This window comes from Euprymna scolopes, chromosome 26 (genome assembly GCF_053919585.1).
Source record: "Euprymna scolopes isolate OS-2025 chromosome 26, ASM5391958v1, whole genome shotgun sequence".
Lineage (NCBI taxonomy): Eukaryota > Metazoa > Mollusca > Cephalopoda > Sepiida > Sepiolidae > Euprymna > Euprymna scolopes.
This window is the reverse complement of record NC_136507.1, coordinates 43,638,333-43,663,142: the sequence shown is the minus strand read 5'-3', so window position 1 is coordinate 43,663,142 and position 24,810 is coordinate 43,638,333. Positions and strand designations below refer to the sequence as shown.

The window sequence follows — 24,810 nt, the reverse complement described above, 5'->3', positions numbered from 1 at the left end:
AATTAATTGCCATGTAATAGTAATGAACATACCCAACATTAATTAATTGCCATGTAATCGTAATGAACATACCCAACATTAATTGCCATGTAATATTAATGAACATACCCAACATTAATTAATTGCCATGTAATAGTAATGAACATACCCAACATTAATTAATTGCCATGTAATAGTAATTAACATACCCAACATTAATTATTTGCCATTTAATAGTAATGAACATACCCAACATTAATTAATTGCCATGTAATAGTAATAAACATACCCAACATTAATTAATTGCCATGTAATAGTAATAAACATATCCAACATTAATTAATTGCCATGTAATAGTAATGAACATACCCAACATTATATTATTGCCATGTAATAGTAATGAACATACCCAACATTATATTATTGCCATGTAATAGTAATGAACATACCCAACATTAATTAATTGCCATGTAATAGTAATGAACATACCCAACATTAATTAATTGCCATGTAATAGTAATGAACATACCCAATATTAATTAATTGCCATGAATTAGAAATGAACATACCCAACATTAATTGATTGCCATGTAATAGTAATGAACATACCCAACATTAATTAATTGGCATGTAATAGTAATTAACATACCCAACATTAATTGCCATGTAATAGTAATGAACATACCCAACATTAATTAATTGCCATGTAATAGTAATGAACATACCCAACATAAATTAATTGCCATGAAATAGTAATGAACATTCCCAACATTAATTAATTGCCATGTAATAGTAATGAACATACCCAACATTAATTAATTGCCATGTAATAGTAATGAACATACCCAACATTAGTTGCCATGTAATAGTAATGAACATACCCAACATTAGTTGCCATGTAATAGTAATGAACATACCCAAAATTAATTGCCATGTAATAGTAATGAACATACCCAACAATTATTGCAATGTAATTGTAATGAACATACCCAACAATTATTGCAATGTAATTGTAATGAACATACCCAACATTGATTAATTGCCATGTAATAGTAATGAACATACCCAACATTAATTAATTGCCATTTAATAGTAATGAACATACCCAACATCAATTAATTGCCATGTAATAGTAATGAACATACCCAACATTAATTGCCATGTAAAAGTAATGAACATACCCAACATTAAGTAATTGCCATGTAATAGTAATGAACATACCCAACATTAACAAATTGCCATGTAATAGTAATGAACTTACCCAACCTTAATTGCCATGTAATAGTAATGAACACACCCAACATTAATTAATTACCATGTAATAGTAATGAACATACCCAACATTAATTAATTGCCATGTAATAGTAATGAACATACTCAACATTAATTAATAGCCATGTAATAGTAATGAACATACCCAACATTAATTTATTGCCATGTAATAGTAATGAACATACCCAACATTAAATAATGGCCATGTAATAGTAATGAACCTACCCAACATTAATTGCAATGTAATAGTAATGAACATACCTAACATTAATTGCAATGCAATAGTAATAAACATACCCAACATTAATTGCAATGTAATAGTAATGAACATACCCAACATTAATTGCCATGTAATAGTAATGAACAAACCCAACATTAATTGCCATGTTATAGTAATGAACATACCTAACATTAATAAATTGCCATGTAATAGTAATGAACATACCCAACATTAATTAATTGCCATGTAATAGTAATGAACATACCCAACATTCATTAATTGCAATGTAATAGTAATGAACATACCCAACATTCATTAATTGCAATGTAATAGTAATGAACATACCCAAAATTAATAAATTGCCATGTAATAGTAATGAACATACCCAACATTAATTAATTGCCATGTAATAGTAATGAACATACCCAACATTAATTAATTGCCATGTAATAGTAATGAACATACCCAACATTAATTAATTGCCATGTAATAGTAATGAACATACCCAACATTAATTAATTGCCATGTAATAGTAATGAACATACCCAACATTAATTAATTTCCATGTAATAGTAATGAACATACCCAACAAGTATTGCCATGTAATAGTAATGAACATACCCAACATTAATTGCCATGTAATAGTAATGAACATACCCAACATTAATTGCCATGTAATAGTAATGAACATACCCAACATTAATTGCCATGTAATAGTAATGAACATACCCAACATTAATTGCCATGTAATAGTAATGAACATACCCAACATTAATTAATGGCCATGTAATAGTAATGAACATACCCAACATAATTGCCATGTAATAGTAATGAACGTACCCAACATTAATTAATTGCCATGTAATAGTAATGAACATACCCAACATTAATTAATTGCCATTTAATAGTAATGAACATACCCAACATTAATTGCCATTTAATAGTAATGAACAAACCCAACATACGTTGCCATGTAATAGTAATGAACATACCCAACATTAATTAATTCCCATGTAATAGTAATGAACATACCCAACATTAATTAATTCCCATGTAATAGTAATGAACATACTCAACATTAATTAATTGCCATGTAATAGTAATGAACATACCCAACATTAGTTGCAATGTAATAGTAATGAACATACCCAACATTAATTAATTGCCATGTAATAGTAATGAACATACCCCACATTAATTGCAATGTAATAGTAATGAACATACCCAACAATTATTAATTCCCATGTAATAGAAATGAACATACCCAACATTAATTAATTGCCATGTAATAGTAATGAACATACCCAACATTAATTAATTGCAATGTAATAGTAATGAACATACCCAACATTAATTGCAATGTAATAGTAATGAACATACCCAACATTAATTGCAATGTAATAGTAATGAACATACCCAACATTAATTAATTCCCATGTAATAGAAATGAACATACCCAACATTAATTAATTGCAATGTAATAGTAATGAACATACCCAACATTAATTGCAATGTAATAGTAATGAACATACCCAACATAAATTAATTCCCATGTAATAGTAATGAACATACCCAACATTAATTAATTCCCATGTAATAGTAATGAACATACCCAACATTAATTAATTGCCATGTAATAGTAATGAACATACCCAACATTAGTTGCCATGTAATAGTAATGAACATACCCAACATTAATTGCCATGTAATAGTAATGAACATACCCAACATTAATTAATTGCCATGTAATAGTAATGAACATACCCAACATTAATTAATTGCCATGTAATCGTAATGAACATACCCAACATTAATGTCCATGTAATAGTAATGAACATACCCAACATTAATTAATTGCAATGTAATAGTAATGAACAAACCCAACATTAATTAATTGCCATGTGATAGTAATGAACATAACCAACATTAATTAATTGCCATGTAATAGTAATGAACATACCCAACATTAATTAATTGCCATTTAATAGTAATGAACATACCCAACATTAATTAATTGCCATGTAATAGTAATGAACATACCCAACATTAATTGCCATGTAATAGTAATGAATATACCCAACATTAATAATTTGCCATGTAATAGTAATGAACATACCCAACATTAATTTATTGCCATGTAATAGTAATGAGCATACCCAACATTGAATAATGGCCATGTAATAGTAATGAACCTACCCAACATTAATTGCAATGTAATAGTAATGAACATACCCAACATTAATTGCAATGCAATAGTAATAAACATACCCAACATTAATTGCAATGTAATAGTAATGAACATACCCAACATTAATTGCCATGTAATAGTAATGAACATACCCAACATTAATTGCCATGTTATAGTAATGAACATACCTAACATTAATTAATTGCAATGTAATAGTAATGAACATACCTAACATTAATTGCCATGTAATAGTAATGAACATACCCAACATTAATTAATTGCTATGTAATAGTAATGAACATACCCAACATTAATTAATTGCCATGTAATAGTAATGAACATACCCAACATTAATTAATTGCCATGTAATAGTAATGAACATACCCAACATTAATTAATTGCCATGTAATAGTAATGAACATACCCAACATTAATTAATTGCCATGTAATAGTAATGAACATACCCAACATGAATTAATTGCCATGTAATAGTAATGAACATACCCAACATGTATTAATTTCCATGTAATAGTAATGAACATACCCAACATTCATTAATTGCCATGTAATAGTAATGAACATACCCAACAATTATTGCCATGTAATAGTAATTAACATACCCAACATTAATTGCCATGTAATAGTAATGAACATACCCAACATTAATTGCCATGTAATAGTAATGAACATACCCAACATTAATTGCCATGTAATAGTAATGAACATACCCAACATTAATTAATGGCCATGTAATAGTAATGAACATACCCAACATTAATTGCCATGTAATAGTAATGAACGTACCCAACATTAATTAATTGCCATGTAATAGTAATGAACATACCCAACATTAATTAATTGCCATTTAATAGTAATGAACATACCCAACATTAATTGCCATTTAATAGTAATGAACAAACCCAACATTAGTTGCCATGTAATAGTAATGAACATACCCAACATTAATTCCCATGCAATAGTAATGAACATACCCAACATTAATTAATTCCCATGTAATAGTAATGAACATACCCAACATTAATTAATTGCCATGTAATAGTAATGAACATACCCAACATTAGTTGCAATGTAATAGTAATAAACATACCCAACATTAATTAATTGCCATGTAATAGTAATGAACATACCCAACATTAATTGCCATGTAATAGTAATGAACATACCCAACATTAATTAATTCCCATGTAATAGTAATGAACATACCAAACATAAATTAATTCCCATGTAATAGTAATGAACATACCAAACATTAGTTGCCATGTAATACTAATGAACATACCCAACATTAATTAATTGCCATGTAATAGTAATGAACATACCCAACATGGATTGCCATGTAATAGTAATGAACATACCCAACATTAATTAATTGCCATGTAATAGTAATGAACATACCCAACATTAATTAATTGCCATGTAATCGTAATGAACATACCCAACATTAATTGCCATGTCATAGTAATGAATATACCCAACATTAATTGCCATGTAATAGTAATGAACATACCCAACATTAATTAATTTCCATGTAATAGTAATGAACATACCCAACATTAATTAATGGCCATGTAATAGTAATGAACCTACCCAACATTTATTGCAATGTAATAGTAATGAACATACCCAACAATGATTGCCATGTAATAGTAATGAACATACCCAACATTAATTGCAATGTAATAGTAATGAACCTTCTTAACATTAATTGCCATGTAATAGTAATGAACATACCCAACATTAATTAATTTCCATGTAATAGTAATGAACATACCCAACATTAATTAATGGCCATGTAATAGTAATGAACCTACCCAACATTTATTGCAATGTAATAGTAATGAACATACCCAACAATGATTGCCATGTAATAGTAATGAACATACCCAACATTAATTGCAATGTAATAGTAATGAACCTTCTTAACATTAATTGCCATGTAATAGTAATGAACATACCCAACATTAATTGCCATGTAATAGTAATGAACATACCCAACATTAATTAATTGCCATGTAATAGTAATGAACGTACCCAACATTAAATTATTGCAATGTAATAGTAATGACCCTACCCAACATTAATAGATTGCCATGTAATAGTAATGAACATACCTAACATTAATTGCCATGTAATAGTAATGAACATACCCAACATTAATTGCCATGTAATAGTAATGAACATACCCAACATTAATTGCCATGTAATAGTAATGAACATACCCAACATTAATTAATTGCCATGTAATAGTAATGAACATACCCAACATTAATTAATTGCCATGTAATAGTAATGAACATACCCAACATTAATTAATTGCCATGTAATAGTAATGAACATACCCAACATTAATTAATTGCCATGTAATAGTAATGAACGTACCCACCATTAATTAATTGCCATGTAATAGTAATGAACATACCCAACATTAATTAATTGCCATTTAATAGTAATGAACAAACCCAACATTAATTAATTGCCATGTAATAGTAATGAACATACCCAACATTAATTGCCATGTAATAGTAATGAACATACCCAACATTAATTAATTCCCATGTAATAGTAATGAACATACCCAACATTAATTAATTGCCATGTAATAGTAATGAACATACCCAACATTAATTAATTGCCATGTAATAGTAATGAACATACCCAACATTAATTAATTGCCATGTAATAATAATGAACATACCCAACATTAATTAATTGCCATGTAATAGTAATGAACATACCCAACATTAATTGCAATGTAATAGTAATGAACATACCCAACATTAATTAATTGCCATGTAATAGTAATGAACATACCCAACATTAATGATTGCAATGTAATCGTAATGAACATACCCAACATTAATTGCCATGTAATAGTAATGAACATACCCAACATTAATTAATTGCCATGTAATAGTAATGAACATACCAAACATTAATTAATTGCCATGTAATAGTAATGAACATAACCAACATTAATTAATTGCCATGTAATAGTATTGAACATACCCAACATTAATTAATTGCCATGTAATAGTAATGAACATACCCAACATTAATTGCCATGTAATAGTAATGAACATACCCAACATTAATTGCCATGTAATAGTAATGAACATACCCAACATTAATTGCCATGTAATAGTAATGAACATACCCAACATTAATTAATTACCATGTAATAGTAATGAACATACCCAACATTAATTAATGGCCATGTAATAGTAATGAACCTACCCAACATTAATTGCAATGTAATAGTAATGAACATACCCAACATTAATTGCCATGCAATAGTAATGAACATACCCAACATTAATTGCAATGTAATAGTAATGAACATACCCAACATTAATTGCCATGTAATAGTAATGAACATACCCAACATTAATTGCCATGTAATAGTAATGAACATACCCAACATTAATTGCCATGTAATAGTAATGAACATACCCAACATTAATTAATTGCCATGTAATAGTAATGAACGTACCCAACATTAATTAATTGCCATGTAATAGTAATGAACATACCCAACATTAATAGATTGCCATGTAATAGTAATTAACATACCCAACATTAATTGCCATGTAATAGTAATGAACATACCCAACATTAATTAATTCCCATGTAATAGTAATGAACATACCCAACATTAATTAATTCCCATGTAATAGTAATGAACATACCCAACATTAATTAATTGCCATGTAATAGTAATGAACATACCCAACATTAGTTGCCATGTAATAGTAATGAACATACCCAACATTAGTTGCCATGTAATAGTAATGAACATACCCAACATTAATTAATTGCCATGTAATAGTAATGAACATACCCAACATTAATTAATTGCCATGTAATAGTAATGAACATACCCAACATTAATTAATTGCCATGTAATAGTAATGAACATACCCAACATTAATTAATTGCCATGTAATAGTAATGAACATACCCAACATTAATTAATTGCCATTTAATAGTAATGAACAAACCCTACATTAATTAATTGCCATGTAATAGTAATTAACATACCCAACAATTATTGCCATGTAATAATAATGAACATACCCAACATTAATTAATTCCCATGTAATAGTAATGAACATACCCAACATTAATTAATTGCCATGTAATAGTAATTAACATACCCAACAATTATTAATTGCCATGTAATAGTAATGAACCTACCCAACATTAATTAATTGCCATGTAATAGTAATGAACATACCCAACATTAATTGCCATGTAATAGTAATGAACATACCCAACATTAATTAATTGCCATGTAATAGTAATGAACGTACCCAACATTAATTAATTGCCATGTAATAGTAATGAACATACCCAACATTAATAGATTGCCATGTAATAGTAATTAACATACCCAACATTAATTGCCATGTAATAGTAATGAACATACCCAACATTAATTGCCATGTAATAGTAATGAACATACCCAACATTAATTAATTCCCATGTAATAGTAATGAACATACCCAACATTAATTAATTCCCATGTAATAGTAATGAACATACCCAACATTAATTAATTGCCATGTAATAGTAATGAACATACCCAACATTAGTTGCCATGTAATAGTAATGAACATACCCAACATTAATTAATTGCCATTTAATAGTAATCAACATACCCAACATTAATTAATTGCCATGTAATAGTAATGAACATACCCAACATTAATTAATTGCCATGTAATAGTAATGAACATACCCAACAATTATTGCAATGTAATAGTAATGAACATACCCAACATTGATTAATTGCCATGTAATAGTAATGAACATACCCAACATTAATTAATTGCCATGTAATAGTAATGAACATTACCAACATTAATTAATTGCCATGTAATAGTAATGAACATACCCAACATTAATTGCCATGTAATACTAATGAACATACCTAACATTAATTAATTGCCACGTAATAGTGATGAACATACCCAACATTAATTAATTGCCACGTAATAGTAATGAACATACCCAACATTAATTGCAATGTAATAGTAATGAACATACCCAACATTAATTGCAATGTAATAGTAATGAACATACCCAACATTAATTAATTGCCATGTAATAGTAATGAACATACCCAACATTAATTGCAATGTAATAGTAATGAACATACCCAACATTAATTGCCATGTAATAGTAATGAACATACCCAACATTAATTGCCATGTTATAGTAATGAACATACCTAACATTAATTAATAGCCATGTAATAGTAATGAACATACCTAACATTAATTAATTGCCATGTAATAGTAATGAACATACCCAACATTAATTAATTGCCATGTAATAGTAATGAACATACCCAACATTAATTAATTGCCATGTAATAGTAATGGACATACCCAGTATTAATTAATTGCCATGTAATAGTAATGAACATACCCAACAATTATTGCCACGTAATAGTAATGAACGTACCCAACATTAATTGCCATGTAATAGTAATGAACATACCCACCATTAATTAATTGCCATGTAATAGTAATTAACATACCCAACATTAATTAATTGCCATGTAATAGGGATGGACATACCAAGCATTAATTAATTGCCATGTAATAGTAATGAACATACCCAACATTAATTAATTGCCATGTAATAGTAATCGACATACCCAACAATTATTGCAATGTAATAGTAATGAACATACCCAACATTAATTAATTGCCATGTAATAGTAATGAACATACCCAAAATTAATTGCCATATAATAGTAATGAACATACCCAACATTAATTAATTGCCATGTAATAGTAATGAACATACCCAACATTAATTAATTGCCATGTAATAGTAATGAACATACCCAACATTAGTTGCCATGTAATAGTAATGAACATAACCAACATTAATCTATTGCCATGTAATAGTAATGAACATACCCAACATTAATTAATTGCCATGTAATAGTAATGAACATACCCAACATTAATTGCCATGTAATAGTAATGAATATACCCAACATTAATTAATTGCCATGTAATAGTAATGAACATACCCAACAGTTATTAATTGCCATGTAATAGTAATGAACATACCCAACATTAATTAATTGCCATGTAATAGTAATGAACATACCCAACATTAATTGCCATGTAATAGTAATGAACATACCCAACATTAATTAATTGCCATGTAATAGTAATGAACATACCCAACATTAATTAATTGCCATGTAATAGTAATGAACATACCCAACATTAATTAATGGCCATGTAATAGTAATGAACATACCCAACATTAATGGCCATGTAATAGTAATGAACATACCCAACATTAATTGCAATGTAATAGTAATGAACATACCCAACATTAATTAATGGCCATGTAATAGTAATGAACATACCCAACATTAATTGCAATGTAATAGTAATGAACATACCCAACATTAATTGCCATGTAATAGTAATGAACATACCCAACATTAATTGCCATGTTATAGTAATGAACATATCTAACATTAATTAATAGCCATGTAATAGTAATGAACATATCTAACATTAATTAATTGCCACGTAATAGTAATGAACATACCCAACATTAATTAATTGCCATGTAATAGTAATGAACATACCCAACATTAATTAATTGCCATGTAATAGTAATTAACATACCCAACATTAATTGCCATGTAATAGTAATGAACATACCCAACATTAATTAATTGCCATGTAATAGTAATGAAAGTACCCAACATTAATTAATTGCCATGTAATAGTAATGAACATACCCAACATTAATTGCCATTTAATAGTAATGAACATACCCAACATTAATTAATTGCCATGTAATAGTAATGAAGTACCCAACATTAATTAATTGCCATGTAATAGTAATGAACGTACCCAACATTAATTAATTGCCATGTAATAGTAATGAACGTACCCAACATTAATTAATTGCCATGTAATAGTAATGAACATACCCAACATTAATTAATTGCCATGTAATAGTAATGAACATACCCAACATTAATTAATTGCCATGTAATAGTAATGAACATACCCAACATTAATTAATTGCCATGTAATAGTAATGAACATACCCAACATTAATTAATTGCCATGTAATAGTAATGAACATACCAAACATTAATTAATTGCCATGTAATAGTAATGAACATACCAAACATTAATTAATTGCCATGTAATAGTAATGAACATACCCAACATTAATTGCCATGTAATAGTAATGAACATACCCAACAATAATTAATGGCCATGTAATAGTAATGAACATACCCAACATTAATTGCCATGTAATAGTAATGAACATACCCAACATTAATTGCAATGTAATAGTAATGAACATACCCAACATTAATTGCCATGTAATAGTAATGAACATACCCAACATTAATTAATTGCCATGTAATAGTAATGAACATACCCAACATTAATTAATTGCCATGGAATAGTAATGAACATACCCAACATTAATTAATGGCCATGTAATAGTAATGAACATACCCAACATTAATTGCCATGTAATAGTAATGAACATACCCAACATTAATTGCAATGTAATAGTAATGAACATACCCAACATTAATTGCCATGTAATAGTAATGAACATACCCAACATTAATTGCCATGTTATAGTAATTACCATACCTAACATTAATTAATAGCCATGTAACAGTAATGAACATACCTAACATTAATTAATTGCCATGTAATAGTAATGAACATACCCAACATTAATTAATTGCCATGTAATAGTAATGAACATACCCAACATTAATTGCCATGTAATAGTAATGAACATACCCAACATTAATTAATTGCCATGTAATAGTAATGAACATACCCAACATTAATTAATTGCCATGTAATAGTAATGAACATACCCAACAATAATTAATGGCAATGTAATAGTAATGAACATACCCAACATTAATTGCCATGTAATAGTAATGAACATACCCAACATTAATTGCAATGTAATAGTAATGAACATACCCAACATTAATTGCAATGTAATAGTAATGAACATACCCAACATTAATTGCCATGTAATAGTAATGAACATACCCAACATTAATTAATTGCCATGTAATAGTAATGAACATACCCAACATTAATTAATTGCCATGTAATAGAAATGAACATACCCAACATTAATTAATGGCCATGTAATAGTAATGAACATACCCAACATTAATTGCCATGTAATAGTAATGAACATACCCAACATTAATTGCAATGTAATAGTAATGAACATACCCAACATTAATTAATTGCCATGTAATAGTAATGAACATACCCAACATTAATTAATTGCCATGTAATAGTAATGGACATACCCAGCATTAATTAATTGCCATGTAATAGTAATGAACATACCCAACAATTATTGCCATGTAATAGTAATGAACATACCCAACATTAATTGCCATGTAATAGTAATGAACATACCTAACATTAATTAATTGCCATGTAATAGTAATGAACATACCCAACATTAATTAATTGCCATGTAATAGTAATGAACATACCCAACATTAATTAATTGCCATGTAATAGTAATTAACATACCCAACAATTATTAATTGCCATGTAATAGTAATGTACATACCCAACATTAATTAATTGCCATGTAATAGTAATGAACATACCCAACAATTATTGCCATGTAATAGTAATGAACATACCCAACATTAATTGCCATGTAATAGTAATGAACATACCCAACATTGATTAATTGCCATGTAATAGTAATGAACATACCCAACATTAATTAATTGCCATGTAATAGTAATGAACATACCCAACATTAATTAATTGCCATGTAATAGTAATGAACATACCCAACATTAATTAATTGCCATGTAATAGTTATGAACATACCCAACATTTATTAATTGCCATGTAATAGTAATTAACATACCCAACATTAATTGCCATGTAATAGTAATGAACATACCCAACATTAATTAATTGCCATGTAATAGTAATGAACATACCCAACATTAATTAATTGCCATGTAATAGTAATGAACATACCCAACATTAATTAATTGCCATGTAATAGTAATGAACATACCCAACATTAATTAATTGCCATGTAATAGTAATGAACATACCCAACATTAATCTATAGCCATGTAATAGTAATGAACATACCCAACATTAATTAATTGCCATGTAATAGTAATGAACATACCCAACATTAATTGCCATGTAATAGTAATGAACATACCCAACATTAATTAATTGCCATGTAATAGTAATGAACATACCCAACATTAATTAATTGCCATGTAATAGTAATGAACATACCCAACATTAATTAATTGCCATGTAATAGTAATGAACATACCCAACATTAATTAATTGCTATGTAATAGTAATGAACGCACCCAACATTAATTAATTTCCAAGTAATAGTCATGAACATACCCAACATTAATTAATTGCCATGTAATAGTAATGAACATACCCAACATTAATTAATTGCCATGTAATAGTAATGAACATACCCAACATTAATTAATTAATTGCCATGTAATAGTAATGAACATACCCAACAATAATTGCCATGTAATAGTAATGAACATACCCAACATTAATTGCCATGTAATAGTAATGAACATACCCAACATTAATTGCCATGTAATAGTAATGAACATACCCAACATTAATTAATTGCCATGTAATAGTAATTAACATACCCAACATTAATTAATTGCCATTTAATAGTAATGAACATACCCAACATTGATTAATTGCCATTTAATAGTAATGAACATACCCAACATTAATTAATTGCCATGTAATAGTAATGAACATACCCAACATTAATTAATTGCCATGTAATAGTAATGAACATACCCAACATTAATTAATTGCCATGTAATAGTAATGAACATACCCAACATTAATTAATTGCCATGTAATAGTAATGAACATACCCAACATTAATTAATTGCCATGTAATAGTAATGAACATACCCAACATTAATTAATTGCCATGTAATAGTAATGAACATACCCAACATTAATTAATTGCCATGTAATAGTAATGAACATACCCAACATTAATTAATTGCCATGTAATAGTAATGAACATACCCAACATTAATTAATTGCCATGTAATAGTAATGAACATACCCAACATTAATTAATTGCCATGTAATAGTAATGAACATACCCAACATTAATTAATTGCCATGTAATAGTAATGAACATACCCAACATTAATTAATTGCCATGTAATAGTAATGAACATACCCAACATTAATTAATTGCCATGTAATAGTAATGAACATACCCAACATTAATTAATTGCCATGTAATAGTAATGAACATACCCAACATTAATTAATTGCCATGTAATAGTAATGAACATACCCAACATTAATTAATTGCCATGTAATAGTAATGAACATACCCAACATTAATTAATTGCCATGTAATAGTAATGAACATACCCAACATTAATTAATTGCCATGTAATAGTAATGAACATACCCAACATTAATTAATTGCCATGTAATAGTAATGAACATACCCAACATTAATTAATTGCCATGTAATAGTAATGAACATACCCAACATTAATTAATTGCCATGTAATAGTAATGAACATACCCAACATTAATTAATTGCCATGTAATAGTAATGAACATACCCAACATTAATTAATTGCCATGTAATAGTAATGAACATACCCAACATTAATTAATTGCCATGTAATAGTAATGAACATACCCAACATTAATTAATTGCCATGTAATAGTAATGAACATACCCAACATTAATTAATTGCCATGTAATAGTAATGAACATACCCAACATTAATTAATTGCCATGTAATAGTAATGAACATACCCAACATTAATTAATTGCCATGTAATAGTAATGAACATACCCAACATTAATTAATTGCCATGTAATAGTAATGAACATACCCAACATTAATTAATTGCCATGTAATAGTAATGAACATACCCAACATTAATTAATTGCCATGTAATAGTAATGAACATACCCAACATTAGTTGCCATGTAATAGTAATGAACATACCCAACATTAGTTGCCATGTAATAGTAATGAACATACCCAACATTAATTGCAATGTAATAGTAATGAACATACCCACCATTATTGCAATGTAATAGTAATGAACATACCCAACATTAGTTGCAATGTAATATTAATGAACCTACCCAACATTAATTAATTGCCATGTTATAGTAATGAACATACCCAACATTAATTAATTGCCATGTAATAGTAATGAACATACCCAACATTAATTAATTGCCATGTAATAGTAATGAACATACCCAACATTAATTAATTGCCATGTAATAGTAATGAACATACCCAACATTAATTAATTGCCATGTAATAGTAATGAACATACCCAACATTAATTAATTGCCATGTAATAGTAATGAACATACCCAACATTAATTAATTGCCATGTAATAGTAATGAACCTACCCAACAATTATTGCCATGTAATAGTAATGAACATACCCAACATTAATTGCCATGTAATAGTAATGAACATACCCAACATTAATTAATTGCCATGTAATAGTAATGAACATACCCAACATTAAAAGCCATGTAATAGTAATGAACATACCCAACATTAATTAATTGGCATGTAATAGTAATGAACATACCCAACATTAATTAATTGGCATGTAATAGTAATGAACATACCCAACATTAATTGCCATGTAATAGTAATGAACATACCCAACATTAATTGCAATGTAATAGTAATGAACATACCCAACATTAATTAATTGCCATGTAATAGTAATTATGTACCCAACATAAATTAATTGCCATGTAATAGTAATGAACATACCCAACATTAATTGCAATGTAATAGTAATGAACATACCCAACATTAATTAATTGCCATGTAATAGTAATGAACATACCCAACATTAATTAATTGCCATGTAATACTAATGAACATACCCAACATTAATTAATTGCCATGTAATAGTAATGAACATACCCAACATTAATTAATTGCCATTTAATAGTAATGAACATACCCAACATTAATTAATTGCCATGTAATAGTAATGAACATACCCAACATTAATTAATTGCCATGTAATAGTAATGAACATACCCAACATTAATTGATTGCCATGTAATACTAATGAACATACCCAACATTAATTGTCATGTAATAGTAATGAACATACCCAACATTAATTAATTGCCATGTAATAGTAATGAACATACCCAACATTAATTAATTGCCATGTAATAGTAATGAACATACCCAACATTAATTAATTGCCATGTAATAGTAATGAACATACCCAACATTAATTAATTGCCATGTAATAGTAATGAACATACCCAACATTAATTAATTGCCATGTAATAGTAATGAACATACCCAACATTAATTAATTGCCATGTAATAGTAATGAACATACCCAACATTAATTAATTGCCATGTAATAGTAATGAACATACCCAACATTAATTAATTGCCATGTAATAGTAATGAACATACCCAACATTAATTAATTGCCATGTAATAGTAATGAACATACCCAACATTAATTAATTGCCATGTAATAGTAATGAACATACCCAACATTAGTTGGCATGTAATAGTAATGAACATACCCAACATTAATTAATTGCCATGTAATAGTAATGAACATACCCAACATTAATTAATTGCCATGTAATAGTAATGAACATACCCAACATTAATTAATTGCCATGTAATAGTAATGAACATACCCAACATTAATTAATGGCCATGTAATAGTAATGAACATACCCAACATTGATATTTGCTATGTAATAGTAATGAACATACCCAACATTAATTAATTGCCATGTAATAGTAATGAACATACCCAACATTGATTAATTGCCAAGTAATAGTAATGAACATACCCAACATTAATTAATTGCCATGTAATAGTAATGAACATACCCAACATTAATTAATTGCCATGTAATAGTAATGAACATACCCAACATTAATTAATTGCCATGTAATAGTAATGAACATACCCAACATTAATTAATTGCTATGTAATAGTAATGAACCTACCCAACATTAATTAATTGCCATGTAATAGTAATGAACATACCCAACATTAATTAATTGCCATGTAATAGTAATGAACATACCCAACGAATTATAAAAATCAATAAGGTACAATATGAATTATTAGTGAAAACAGTTTTCAAAGACAATTAGCGAAAATATTGAGGTTTGCTAGAAGAAAAAGAAACAGTTCTAATTCTATCATGGGAGGTAATTATTTTCTGAAAACTCAACTTTCAAAAATTGTTTCCATTAAAAATTAATTTTCTATCTTATTGTTATTCGTATTTTCTGTATATACCATTGGTTTTACTTGAAATTCAATATTTAGATTTTCGTTCATTCTTGTTCTTTTTAAAGAGTTCTGTCCCTTCCGAGAAAGGGGAGCAACTTTTCTAAACCTGATGAGTTGTTTCCCTTTTTTGTAATTATTGTATTCTGTTGATGCAAAAATAATCTCGTTTTCTCATATGTTACTTTTATATATGATTTCTGAATTTATTCATGGATATACATAGCCATGTTACATATCATTTTGAAGCAGGTTTTTTGCTCTATTGAATCGTGTTATTCGTTACGGTTCTCAATTCCTTATTCACTTTTTTTGCAGGCTTTTCGACAGCATGGATAAAATTCAAATTACACTCCTTCTGCACAACAAAAACCCATTTCTTGAGTGGATTCTGGCGTGTGATGAGAAGTGGATCCTCTATGACAACCAGCGACTTTGGCACAGTGGTTTGATGCTGGAGAAGCTCCACAACACTTTATGAAGCCGAAATTGCACCAAAAAAAGGTTATGGTGACTGTTTGGTGGTCTGTGGCCAGTCTCATCCATCACAGCTTCTTGAATCCAGGTGAAATGATTACAGTAGAGAAGTGCTGCAGACAAATTGATGAAATGTGCCCGACACTCCAACGTATGTGCTTGAGATTGGTCAATATGAAGGGATCAATTCTCCTCCATGACAATGCTCACCTGCATGTTGCTCAACTGACTCTGCAAAAGCTGAATGAATTGGGTTACGAGACTCTGCCTCATCCGCCATATTTACCGAACCTCTCACCCACCAATTATCACTTTTTCAAACATCTCGACAACTTCCTGCATGAAAAATGCTTCAAAATTCGAAATGATGCCGAAATGGTCTTCAATGACTTCCAGAACTTTGGATTTCTATACTAAACGGATAAATAAATTTGTTGCTCATTTGCAAAAATGTGTTGATTGTAATGGTTCTTATTTCGATTAATAAAGTTTATTATGAAGTTGGACATCAAAAAACGACATTATTTTTGCACCAACCTAATAGCACAATGAAGCATTGAAGTGTCTATAATCATGTCATGAAAATGAAGAGGAAATTGATACTATATTTACAGCACAGCATCTGTCTCTTGAGCATGCTATTGAAAATAAAGCCCTATAATAAGATAATCTTTCTCATATAAAATTGTACAAGATATTCAAATCATAGTATTCATTTTGTATTATTTATTTTTTAAATAATACCGTGTGGGTCTGTGTTGTGGTATCAGTTCTAACACGCTTTTGTTTACAAAGCATTGCACACTATTTTTAACATGAATTTTAAGTTACGCCCTCAAGACCTCCATTTTCCAAACACATGGGATAGGAACTCTTACATGTTACTAAAGATTCAGGAAGTGGAGAAGCAATGAAACTACTAAAATGCGATTTAAAATTTAATCTTTCACTTCTTGCTGTCACTTGACTCCAGCTCTCCTGCTGCTTCCAGCAGCTTCAGCTCCTTCCTGGATCAGCAGATCCAGCCATAGCTCCTACCAGTGGTTGCTGCCTATATGCTCCGGCTCCCTCTTCCAGTGCTTGTCAATGCATGGCTCTCTGTCTTAGTGACTGTCAATGCCTAGCTCCAGGAACCAGCAACCTAATTTCCAGCTTTTTGTGCAACATGTTCCTGCCTTTTGCCACATCCATGCAGACTGGTCCTACCCTGAGACATCTCATTATACCTCGGGGACATCTACATCAATCTCTTGAGATCATTCTTTCAGGCATTACTTCCTCCTTTTGCTTTTTTTCTTAAATTTTCTTTTTATTTGGGAAGAGAGAGTACTCCCAAGCATTATCTCCTCGTTGGTGTGTGTGTGTGTAATATTCATTCTGTTGGCATGAGATTATACTACCAGATATTACCTTTTCCTTTCTGTTAATGGAGATAGTGTCATGAGACCATCCTTTCAGGCATTATCTCTTCCTTAATTTGGGGATAATATCTGTTCTGTTTACCTTCCTTTATGGGTGCACTCTGTTAGATGTTTGTCATGATATCATCCTCTCTGCTATTGCCTCTTTCATTTGTTATTTACTATTTAATTGATTACTTATTGAAATAACAAATTTTTAAATCTAAAGAGAAAATTAAATTACAAAATTATAAAAAAACAAAATGCATTTTGTTTATAATCAAGTCATTTTTATCTTTTGTTTATAGTTGAAAAGAATAAATGAATTAAATTACTTTATGACCCTTCAAAATTTGAAAGAAATTTAAGAAACATTAAATTCAAATTCGCACGATTTTCTTGTTCCAGTTCAAACTAGACCGAAAAGCTGCCGAGACAGCTCATGATATCAATGATGTGTTTGGCATCTATGTTATCGCGCTATTTTTTAATATTTTCTAGTCAGATTCAATTTTTAGATATTTTATTAAATTGTTACATGAAAGTACAGAATAGTTATAAAACACCCTCTACTTTCTCATGTTAAGAACGGCTTTCTAAATAATAATCTTATTATTTCAGCACAGTAACATAAATGCATAAGTACCGGATTTAAGATGCCAAATGTAAAATCATTTTAACTGGCTTTTAAATTTTTAGCAAATGTTGAGTTTTGAAAGTGATTTACATCCAATAATTTTGTAAAGATATTAAATAAAATATTTAAACCTTAAAAAATTAGTTTTATAAGAATTTAGTTGTTCAATTAATAATTGAATCGTTTATATAATTAAATTTAACTTTCAGTTCCCATTTCTTTTAAAAATAATAAACAAAAAACGAAAGTAACAGGACTCCCAGGCAACACCAGGTAAGTATGACTCCCCCCCCCCACACTGTAAGTGGTATTAATGAATCTAAGGTGGTGGTGTAGTAATCGTTACTTGTGTAGATTGGCTAGAATTGATTATTTATGGGGATGGCTTAGCAAGAACTTATTTACATTGGATTTGATGGCTACCATGTTGTATTCAACTGGGAAGCAGGCCCGCGAAACAGTTAATCATTATGACTGGAATGCTTGTTAGAAATAGTTACTTTATTGAAATCAAGGTTTTTGATCAGCTTGGCAACATCACATACAGATATTTGTACAGTAGAACTCTGGAATACAGTATGAAAAATTAGTAACAAAATACAGTGCAGTATATAATCAAATAACATTATAAATAACACTGTAAGGTGGAGTAAATACCATAACTAGGGGCTGGAAAAACATTGTATTCCACATCGTAACCTGAAAAAACGTATCGTAGAGCCACCATATCCTGGCGTTCTACTGTATGTCGAACAGTGTGTTTTCAGTCACAAGAGGAAATATGGGGAATAGATGGCTCTGATCACAAAGGGCAGAACGCGCTACAAAGTTCTTGGCATTGATGATGGTAGGGATAGTGGAACTTCTGTTCAGGACCCTGTTTGTTAGTCACCAAAACTGATGGTAATCAAGTCGCTGCTCAACTGTTTTAAACTTGACGTACAGAGCACACGAATCTCTTACAATCTTTATTACTTTTTTACAATGGTGACTGGCAATCCTAACGGTAGCTTTAATTTCACAATATCTATGTTGGAAGCAATAGAAATAGTAATTTCTGTGCACAATGGAAGCAACACATTCTGGGTTGAACCACAGCTGGCTGTTGGGCTTTTGCTAGAATTTCTTGGAGGGTATGAAGTATTGGTGGGACAATTAGTCGGAATCGTTAATCGTAAGAATCGTGTATCTTGGGGGAAATCAGAATCGCATCGTTAAAAAATACCTTAGATTAACAATTCTTTCATTATGATTCTCTTACGTTTTTAAGTTGAACTGTTTGTTTGAAGTGAGATTAATGCTGTCAAAAATTTATGATAAAAACGTCATGGAACTTTTCATAACATATTTAATATGATATACAAGAATTTTATTAACTACTTTAAAGGTAATATTTTTTATCTTAATGAGTTTTCTTATTCCGTCACATACATAGGCGCTGCCTGTTTTGAAAATTCGAGGCCAATAATTAGTTATCTGTTTGCACTGTTGTGAAACTTTAGGGGCTGTGTTTTCATTTGTGAGCGAAGTTTATTTATGTATAAAACAGCCTAACTAAGACAAGTCCATGAAAAAGTTGATGAATACTTAATCCTTAGAGAAAAAAGATTTTACAGTGCTCTCATTGCAAGTAAATCATGTTAAAAATCAGTGGTTTTTCCAACTGGTGACAAAAAAAAAAAACTGGAGACGCCATTTTATTTCGCTCACCTGTTGTTGAAATACAAGACAGAAATCAGTATTTTAAACTATGGCCGAAGCATGAAATAAATAAAATAAAACTAGATAATGATTTCTTGGTTCCATTTAAATTAATTTGTTGTTGACCCATCAAAGTTGGTCTAATTAAAAAAAATGTTTCATTAAAATTATCTATTTGCTTGAAGAAAAAAAAAAAACACACACACACACACACAAAAAAAAATGTTATAAAAATAAATCCAATGTTGCTTTCATTACAAAATTGTTTTATCAAAATTATAATTTTATGCAAACTTTTCAAGAAATGTTTTTACAATTATATTGTGATAAATTTTTATTTATTTGGTTTTTAAATGGCGCTCGCCCAGTTTAGACAATTATAAATGTCATTCCCATTTTCTGTTTTTAATTCTATTAAAAACAGAAAATGAAAATGATATTTATAATTGTCTAAACTAAATATATATGTACATTTTATGAAAAACTTCCACCTTTTCATTAATCAAATTGAAACATTTCCAATTAAACAATTACGGATATATGTTCTCTTTCACTTTTTTTTTTTTTTTCAGAGTACTTTCCAGAAGTAATTAATATCTAGTTTAATTTTTTTGTTATTTATTTCTAACTTCGGTCATCGTTTAAAATACTGATTTCTGCCTTGGATTTGAACGACATGTGCGCAAAATAAAATGGCATCTCCAGTTTCGGCGATAAAGTGTAGAAGTTGCAAGTTTTTTTTGGGTTTTTTTTACTGACACTCTTCGAAGAATGAATGAGAAATCTCATTAGTAAATGAAAAATGTCTTGTCAAACTTTATATTTTTAAAAAAATAAAACAAGCAAAGTCAAATTATTCAAACAATCAAAGGTTTTATAGAACAATTATGTACTTTCTATTTTCTGAACGAAGGCGTTTTCAGGAAATATTTCTAAAACTAAAATGAAACTGATCACGTGGTATCAGTTCGCAAAACTTTGACAGTAGGTCGGCATTTTTGAAGTATCCAAAAACAAAAACGTTAGAACTACATATTATGCTGACTGACGGTTCCGCTTAAGGTCTTTCAAAAACTACAAAAGAAAACAATCATTTTGCTATCTGTTAAATAAATGCAGTAGGTGAATTTAATTTTTTTTCCTTTTAGAAATTTACGTTTCATTAAAATATTCTGCGAATGAAGCAATTAAACATTTCTTTTGGAACTTCTTTGCACAACAAAAACAAAAAAAATGTGAAAAATTTATTAAAAACGGAAAAAAAGTTTAACTTTTTTTAAAAAATCCTTTGAACCCTAACTTTGCAAATTAACTAGTCATTCAGAGCCGCTCAATAAAAGGACTGTAGGAGCTTGGTCGATATTCATCGATGCCTGGTATCACAGTCATGATGTGAGCATACGTAAATGTTTTCCAACCCCCTAACAAAAAATAAAAAGGTTGTCAAAAACAGCATTAAGGCAGAAGCGATTTCAAAAGTTCAATAAATGACTTTTAATTAACAATAGAAATAAACAATTACCAAAAATTTACTTTTTTATATAGAAATAAAGATGCAAATTAAGACATTAAATAAGAATAAACATTAAAGGATGATAAGTATATAATTATATAATAAAAATAAACATAGAAAAAAACAATTTATTTAGATTCAAAAAATAACATTTTTATTGTTAAAAATATTTTAAAGTCAAATAGATAAATAGGAATAATTTGAGATGATTGAAAATTTAATCAAAGATTTAGTTATTTTTAAATTTCATTGAGAAATAAGAATATTCTAGAAAGTGGAATAAAAATCAGTTAGCGATTGAAGCTGCCAAAAAAAAGTTAAATTTTAAAGAGTTATTGAAGATAAAAACAAAATAAAACAAAAAAAATGAATATCAAAAAATAAACAAAACATGTTATTCCCATTGAAATTTAATGTTATTGTATTTTTGTTGAATTAATTATGACTTACTTTTTCTTTATATTTTTTAATATATAAAATAACTCCTGAAATTGGTTGTTATTAATTTCATGGTGCATGTTTAAAGCCATGGTTAAAATATTTGTTTTCAATGAAATGAATTTTACGAAAAAAAATCAAATCATTTTCAAAATTCTCTTAAATTGTATTTCCACTTTTTTGCTACACAAAAACACAACAATTCCACGGGAATCGGAATCGTACTTGGTATCAGAATCGTTAATCAATATTTTCCTCGAATCAGAATTTTAAAAAATTTAGGAATCGTCCCAACACTAGTATGAAGCGGTCTAAACTGACAATTAACCATTCAGTCAGATCTGATACTAGAGAAGACAAATTCTTTCTGATATAAATGTTTAGAAGTGACAGTATCTCTCCTCATCATCCTACTTGTTTGAGTGGACTAGCTAGTCAACATTGTGAACATTGAAGACTCCACGGATGTGAATGTTAGCCAGGGGATGAGTAGACAGAACGTGGTCCATTTTCTCAGAAATATTCGCTATCACCCCCATAACAATGGGGGTGATAACGGGCAAATATGAATGGGGTGCTGTGAGAAAGTGCTACCCTGAAGCACATATAAAGCAAATTACGATTTTCTCTGGAGATGACCCTACCACATGGAAAACCATCTCTAATGTAGGTACATATTTCATGGCCATGATGATTTTGGGGGTCAGATTTGGATGTCAAGTTTGAGTCTCTTAATTGCTAACGCATGTAGGAAAACAGTCAGTCCAATGCTAGTTTTGCACAGAAACAATAGGTCAGGTTTAGTCTCCTGTAATTGAATTTCAACCTCTGGAAGGTTGGAACCTAAACCACTGATGTTGGAGAAGGAGACATGGTAGTGGGGGTTTATGTTGGGAGTTGGAGTTCTGGCTTTAATCTTATTTTGTTTCTTGTGATTTTTTAAATTTTGAGGATTGAGATATGTGGAAAAGGTCAGTAGAGTTGTTAGTGTATAGAAAAAAAAAGGAACAAAGAATGATTTTCAAAGCCATGTAGAGGAAAAGTCATAACATTACCCACTAATACAGCATCAAGAGACCCCACTATAAGTCACCAAATGACAATACAGAAGCTCCAGTACTTTCTGCTTGCTGATAGGATGACCTCCCTGGGAGTTAATTGACTATGAAATTTAAAAAGAAAAAAAACTATGAAATTTAAAAAGAAAATACACACTTTATTTACAAATGTTTTTTATAAATGCAGTTTCATAGTAAGATTTTTATATATGCGGTTTCATAGTAAGATTCCAGGGAAAATGGGCACAGCTGTCTGATATTGGAAATGGGTACAGATCCAAAATATAAAATACAAATATGCATACATGCAAACATAAAATAAAAATACAGAGGATTTAGGAGTTTTTAAACTGCAGTTCCTCTCTCCAAATTCTGTTTAATCTCAGCAGTATATTTGCCATAAAAGCGTTCCAATTTTTTGTTGAATTTCATGTTACGTTCATTGATGTAGTCAATATCCGCATCCTCATCATATGCCCGACGCCGACTGTATTTCTCACGTTTGTTGATT

The 24,810-nt window shown here is 29.5% G+C and overlaps 1 protein-coding gene across 5 annotated transcripts in view; it reads right to left on the bottom strand.

The window, feature by feature from the left end:
- Window positions 1–24,436: 24,436 nt before the first annotated feature.
- LOC145248003 (pre-mRNA-splicing factor syf2-like) overlaps window positions 24,437–24,810 on the bottom strand; it is a 276,024-nt gene continuing 275,650 nt past the window's right edge. For all 5 annotated transcript variants that reach the window (XM_080109690.1, XM_080109693.1, XM_080109692.1 and 2 more), the window contains one exon: window positions 24,437–24,810. In XM_080109690.1, the coding sequence (XP_079965816.1) occupies window positions 24,645–24,810 (166 nt within the window). In that variant the 3' untranslated portion in view covers window positions 24,437–24,644.